The sequence below is a fragment of the Sinocyclocheilus anshuiensis genome, unplaced genomic scaffold (genome assembly GCF_001515605.1).
Source record: "Sinocyclocheilus anshuiensis isolate Anshui unplaced genomic scaffold, SAMN03320099.WGS_v1.1 scaffold70, whole genome shotgun sequence".
NCBI classification, from domain to species: Eukaryota; Metazoa; Chordata; class Actinopteri; order Cypriniformes; family Cyprinidae; genus Sinocyclocheilus; species Sinocyclocheilus anshuiensis.
In genome coordinates this window covers 2,878,297-2,884,974 of record NW_015542377.1, presented here as the reverse complement: position 1 = coordinate 2,884,974, position 6,678 = coordinate 2,878,297, and the positions used below count along the sequence as shown (strand labels likewise).

The 6,678-nt window shown below is 41.0% G+C and overlaps 1 protein-coding gene across 1 annotated transcript in view; it reads left to right on the top strand.

Annotated features, from left to right (window-relative positions):
- Nucleotides 1–6,678, top strand: part of LOC107692432 (microtubule-associated serine/threonine-protein kinase 2-like) — a 183,754-nt gene that overhangs the window by 174,119 nt on the left and 2,957 nt on the right. The window contains exons 13-30 of the mRNA XM_016491479.1: nucleotides 673–805; nucleotides 1,125–1,195; nucleotides 1,286–1,395; nucleotides 1,546–1,754; nucleotides 1,862–2,000; nucleotides 2,208–2,340; nucleotides 2,438–2,603; nucleotides 2,948–3,049; nucleotides 3,266–3,388; nucleotides 3,525–3,634; nucleotides 3,941–4,095; nucleotides 4,222–4,514; nucleotides 4,725–4,934; nucleotides 5,210–5,436; nucleotides 5,525–5,647; nucleotides 5,729–5,865; nucleotides 5,988–6,172; nucleotides 6,457–6,677. Of these exons, the coding sequence (XP_016346965.1) occupies nucleotides 673–805; nucleotides 1,125–1,195; nucleotides 1,286–1,395; nucleotides 1,546–1,754; nucleotides 1,862–2,000; nucleotides 2,208–2,340; nucleotides 2,438–2,603; nucleotides 2,948–3,049; nucleotides 3,266–3,388; nucleotides 3,525–3,634; nucleotides 3,941–4,095; nucleotides 4,222–4,514; nucleotides 4,725–4,934; nucleotides 5,210–5,436; nucleotides 5,525–5,647; nucleotides 5,729–5,865; nucleotides 5,988–6,172; nucleotides 6,457–6,677 (2,847 nt within the window). The remainder of the gene's footprint in view (nucleotides 1–672; nucleotides 806–1,124; nucleotides 1,196–1,285; nucleotides 1,396–1,545; nucleotides 1,755–1,861; nucleotides 2,001–2,207; nucleotides 2,341–2,437; nucleotides 2,604–2,947; nucleotides 3,050–3,265; nucleotides 3,389–3,524; nucleotides 3,635–3,940; nucleotides 4,096–4,221; nucleotides 4,515–4,724; nucleotides 4,935–5,209; nucleotides 5,437–5,524; nucleotides 5,648–5,728; nucleotides 5,866–5,987; nucleotides 6,173–6,456; nucleotide 6,678) is intronic.

The window sequence follows — 6,678 nt, the reverse complement described above, 5'->3', positions numbered from 1 at the left end:
GCTGTTATTAGAGTAGTTAATCGTTAGCATAAGCGCGGCTAACGCTAATATAATGAGCATTAGAATGAAGTTTCTTTATTAACTAATTAATGCTCCTATAACTTTTATTATGGTTAAAAAACAGGAGGACATGATGATATTTACTATTTTTACACACCAGAGGCTTTTAAATGAATTGTGAATCGAAAAATATGCGTGTTAGAGAATGTACAAATGGTTAACTTTGTTTGTGTCATATCAGTCAGAAAAGCAGTTCTGGGCTTTTTTTTTAGCTAACTTAGTTGTTATTCTTAGCTGAATAACTCTAGAAGGTTTTAAAAGCCCTTTAAAATTAAATATGTACACAGTTTGGATTAAATGAAAGTATAGTCAAATTTTTTAATTAGCATGTTTTTGTGTTTTGCTTTGGTACCGAAATTGGTACCGAGAACCGTGGATTTTCACTGGTATTGGTACCGAATACTGAAATTTTGGTACCGTGACAACACTATATATTGGCTCTTTTGGAAAAATGCATTAACCAAAAATAAAAAAAATTGGCTCTTTGGTCAAAAAAGGTTCCCGACCCCTGTTAAAGAGTAACATTTCTAGAATAAATTAAATGATTGGGGATTGATGTCAAATTTTAATCTTCATATCATGTGAACCTCATACTCCTTGTGTGTGTTGTAGGAGTTTAATCCAGAGGAGTTCTACCACCTGTTGGAGGCTGCTGAAGGTCATGCTAAAGAAGGTCAGGGCATCAAGTCTGACATCCCTCGATACATTATCAGCCAGCTGGGCCTCACCAGGGACCCCCTTGAGGGTAGGAATGCTACCTACAGTGGCCTCAAAAGCATATGAACACTAAGCTATACTTAAAAATTGTATGAGATACAAAAAAAAAAAATTCAGACTGTGGCATCTGCAGAAAATAAATGCTAGTTGGTTTGATATTTTGTTATCTAATGCATTGGCATACATCTTTAGGTGTGACATAAGTGTCCAAAAACTTTTGGGGATTGTATGAAGCAACTCTGTTATTATTTGTTTTGCAGTACTAAATTAGGAACTACAATGACTTTATGATGTTTTTCAATGACACCTGCTCACTTTCATTCCCTCTTTTTGCTCTCGCTCTCTAGAAATGGCCCAGCTGAGCAGCTATGACAGCGGTAACCCTGAAACGCCAGAGACAGAGACAGATTCCACAGATGTGTGTAATAGAATTGAGAAGTCTTCAATGATTCTGTCGACTCTGTACAATAACATTCAACTAAGACCAAGTGTTTGTGTTCATGTCCAGAGTCGAGGACCCACCGTACAACCACTCCAGCCTCAGCCTCAACCCAAAACTAAAACTCCACGTGAGGAAGACTTTGAGACCATTAAACTCATCAGTAATGGAGTCTATGGGTAAGACAACAGGATTTCACTGTCACATCAATGATAAAAAATGCTAAAACCTTTGAAATTTGTCATTATCTATTGGCTCTCCATCACTCTGTCTTTAATAATTGTAAACAGTTAGAAGCTTAATAGTGATGCATACCTCTCTCCACTTAGGGCTGTGTTTCTGGTGAGGCATAAGGAGACCCGTCAGCGATTTGCCATGAAGAAGATCAACAAGCAGAACCTGATCCTGCGAAACCAGATCCAGCAGGCCTTTGTGGAAAGAGATATCCTGACATTTGCAGAGAACCCTTTTGTTGTCAGTATGTTCTGTTCTTTTGAGACAAGGAGACATCTTTGCATGGTTATGGAGTATGTGGAGGGTAAGAAACACTTGTACAACTTTGGGTGACTACGTTCATGGAGGATTTCAGTATAGGATACACCACAGAGTGATGCTGTAGTTGAAAGTGTTTATGTGTGTCTGAAGGTGGAGATTGTGCCACTTTGTTGAAGCACATTGGGGCTCTGCCTGTGGACATGGTACGCATGTACTTTGCTGAGACTGTTCTAGCACTGGAATACCTTCACAATTATGGCATTGTGCACAGAGACCTCAAACCTGACAAGTAAACACACGTAACACCAACCCACTGTGCTTGTAGTTGACTTTTTTTTTATTTGTCCTTTAGATTCCATCTCACTTTCAAAGAATGCAAAAACATGCTTGATAACAGATCAGTTGGCTTTGGTTTAGACCGCAATTTTTTTAGATGGATGGATGGCCTTTTTATATTCACTGATGTCAGAATAAAGAATGGCCTGTTTTTCAACAGTCTGCTGATTACATCAATGGGACACATCAAACTGACAGACTTCGGCCTGTCCAAGATTGGTTTAATGAGCTTAACAACCAATCTATATGAGGGCCACATTGAAAAAGATGCCCGTGAATTTCTGGACAAACAGGTACAGAAACTTTGTATTTTGTCTCATGCTTTTTTTTTTTAATGTATTTATTTATTTTTGTTAATAAAAGGATACTCTTTCTTTCTCTCTCCATCAGGTGTGTGGTACTCCTGAATACATAGCTCCTGAAGTCATTCTGAGGCAGGGCTATGGAAAGCCAGTGGACTGGTGGGCCATGGGAGTTATCTTGTATGAGTTTCTCGTGGGATGTGCTCCCTTCTTTGGGGATACGCCTGAGGAGCTGTTTGGACAAGTCATCAGTGGTTAGTGTCTAGAAGAAAGTGCAAAAAAACATTCTTTTCTTAAAAATTTCATGATGAGAAACATTGCATATATTATGCAAACATGAGTGCCCAAACTTTTGACTTGTATGTTATGTGATGTCAATTATCATTATTAGTCTTACTAATCGTCTTTCCTAATCAATGATAATCTTCTTTACCGGTCAGTAATTAATTTTGAAAAACTTAATAGACTCCTAAAATCAGCCTATTCTTGTGTCATCTGTCTAAGATATAAAAATGCTCTGAAATCTGACCTGTGAACCTAATTCTGATGTTGTTGAGAGTCCTTCCAGAAATATGATTCTGTATGTGTGGTTGAATAGATGAGATAATCTGGCCAGAAGGTGATGAAGCTTTGCCTCCAGATGCTCAAGATCTCATCTCCAAACTACTGCGGCAAAACCCTCTGGAGCGTCTGGGAACAGGTCCTCTAGCGCACAAACTCACACTTACTTGCACAGACTGACTTGATCTATTCCCTGGTTTAGTCTTAGAGGAGTGACTTGACTGATCTGCTGAGATTAATAGTGTATGAATAAACCTGAACAGAAAATCTTAAGAAGATTTTTTCTTTAATGTTATCCTATATCTCTGTTTTTTGAGAAATATTTGAAGAGATCTTCTCTTTCCCTGTCCCACAGGGAGTGCGTTTGAGGTGAAACAGCACCGTTTTTTTACTGATCTGGACTGGAACAGTCTCCTGAGGCAGAAGGCAGAGTTCATTCCTCAGCTGGAGTCGGAGGATGACACTAGCTACTTTGACAGTACGTGTTCAGGCAGCAGGGACTGTAGTGAAGTTTATAACAAGATACATTATTCTCTACCTGCAATACAGATGCACACCACATGGGCCTACATTCTCTAAAGCACAATTTGAAATCTCTTTCTTCGACCCGCTAGCACGCTCAGATCGGTATCATCACGTGGACTCGGAGGAAGAGGATGACACAAATGATGATGACCATCTGGAGATCCGTCAGTTCTCCTCCTGTTCACCACGATTCAGCAAGGTGTGAAGTAACACATGCTAACACTCTTAACGACAGCAAAAACAATGATATAAGACATTCAATTAATAGTTTATGTATTAATAATAATCAAAATAAATAATTATGCCAAGTAGTATACAGTAGTTCAAAGCAGGGTGAAGTATAATAGGGCATATGGATAGCATATATAGGATAGCAAAATAGAAGTTATAATTATAAAGACATGGTATCAGTTCTGCTTAATTTTAAATTTAATCTAGTGTCCTCAGCAGTTTATACTGTTTATAACTTAATCTGTCTTATTCTCTCCATCACTCCCTTTTTTAGGTGTATAGTAGTATGGAGCGTCTTTCCTTGCATGAGGAGAAGCGCACCCCTCCTCCCACTAAACGCAGTCTGAGTGAAGAGGGAGGAGAGCGTATCGACAGTCTTAGTGGCCTAAAGTCTCGAGACCGGAGCTGGCTGGTGGGCTCACCTGAGATGTGAGTGAAACACCTGAAGTTATTCTGATAAATAAATCATAGTTTTCATAGTCAGATATTTCTGAAAAATATACAGCTATGTTTGTTCAACATGGTGTAATGAACTGGTCATTTGGTCTTTTGTAGCCTAAGGAAGCGACTCTCTGTTTCCGAGTCATCTCACACCGAGAGCGACTCCAGCCCACCTCTGACCGTACGTCGCCGCTGCTGCTCGGCCATCATTGAAATGCCTCGATTCGCCATTTCCAGCGAAGAGGATGGTGGTGTGGGGGGCAGGAAGACCCATGTGAGGGGACCTCGGGGGGAAGATCTGCCTCAGGCCATACCAGAGCTCCCTGTGGAGAGAGAGCTCAGACTGGATGAATCGCCAACCACACCAGGCTCCACTTCCAGACAGATCAGCCATTCCACACTCACACGTCAGTCTTGTGGAATTATTCTGGGGACTAGTATTTTAAAATGTTAAAAATATTTTTAAGACTATGTATTATTAAGGCCCTAGACTTAATGAGGTGTAAAAACACAAAAATGAATAGGATTTATGATTTCAAATAACAACATATTGGTCCATTCTGAGAGTTTGCCATTTTCTGTAGATATATCTATAATTTTTGTGTGTGTGATTTCAGCTGGTGGTTCTGGTGATGTGTTGGATCGAGCTTCTCGCTACAGTGCTGAAGGATCTGAAAACTCCACTCCTAAAGCCATCAGTGATTTAGCAGCTCGTAGAGCTCGCCACAGACTGCTGTCAGGAGATATGGAGAAACACACGTCACGCCCACTTAACAAAGTCATCAAGTCCGCTTCAGCAACTACACTTTCACTCATGATCCCTGCTGGTAAGTACAAATAATTGATCATCATGATTTTGCCATGCAAGACTTGTTCTTTTGTTGGTCCTTAAACAATAGGATGATATGACGATAGGTTAACAATCCTAATTATTTTGCAATCCTTATGATTTGTTAATAAAAATATTGTGCCAGGACGAACATGGACCATGTCTTACTAGTCACTTTATTGTATTGGCTGTCTCTATCTTTTGGAAGAAAATGTATGTGGCGGTCTATCACACTTTAACTGAGGTGCAATTTATTTTTTTCTTGTTTTTCAGATCACCATGGTGCCTCTCCTTTGGCCAGTCCGATGTCCCCTCATTCTCTCTCGTCCAACCCCTCATCACGTGACTCCTCGCCTAGCCGAGACCTCTCCCCAGCCATCTGCAGTGTCAAACCCGCCATAGTCATTCACCGAGCCGGCAAGAAATATGGTTTCACCCTGCGTGCCATCAGGGTTTACATGGGAGACACAGACATTTATACTGTGCACCACATGGTCTGGGTGAGTACAGCAGATCCAGTTATTCTCCATGATACAGCTAGACTGCACCAATTTGTGGTTTTGAGTGCTCTAACATATGGCTTTGCAGCACGTGGAGGATGGGGGACCTGCTCATGAGGCTGGACTGAAAGAGGGAGATCTCATCACACATGTTAATGGAGAGCCTGTCCATGGACTCGTGCACACAGACGTTGTAGAGCTCATTCTCAAAGTACGTCGACAGCCACAATCTGATGAGCATTATTGCTTTAGAAATTATTGATATTCAGGATAATTTCTTTTTATGTTGCAGAGTGGCAGTAAGGTGTCCATTTCTGCTACGCCCTTTGAGAATACATCTATTAAGGTTGGCCCTGCACGCAAAACCAGCTACAAGTCCAAAATGGCACGGCGCAACAAAAGAACCAAAACCAGAGAAGGACAAGATAGGTGAAGTTTAACATTTACCATGAAATCCAAATACCTATGTCCCACAGAGTTCTTCTGATTTCAATTCCTCGGGCTTACATTTGCTGTCCCATTAATGGTTTGTATATACTTATCTACTACAGTAAGAAGAGAAACTCCCTGTTTCGTAAGATCACCAAGCAAGCGACCCTTCTCCACACCAGTCGTAGCCTGTCCTCTCTGAACCGCTCAGTCTCATCAGGTGAAAGTGTCCCAGGGTCTCCCACGCACATGTCCCCTCGTTCACCCACGCAGGGCTGTCGTTCCACTCCTGACTCTGCCCACTCAGGTGAAGCCTTTATCTTTTATATCAAAACAGTAATCACAGTAGCAAACAGTATTTAATATTTTTATATACATCATACAAACCAACTACTGCCAATGTGATTTTATACACAAATTGCTGTGTCAAATCATGTTCTCATTTAATTTAACATTGCGGAGTCTACAGACAATATTGTAATTAGTTTCCCATAATGTAATCAATATCATGTCTCAAGCCATTTCATTCATCTTCATATTTCTTTAATAAGGTTAATCTTTAAACTTGAAACTTCTCTTTCTCTAATGCAGTTGGTGGGAACTCATCCCAAAGTAGCTCACCTAGCTCCAGTGTGCCAAACTCTCCTGCCAGTTCTGGACAGATCAGACCCAGCTCTTTGCATGGTCTGGCTCCCAAACTGCAGCGCCAGTACCGCTCCCCCCGCCGGAAGTCCGCAGGCAATATCCCCTTATCCCCTTTGGCACGTACACCGTCACCCACCCCTCAAAACACCTCCCCACCACGTTCTCCTT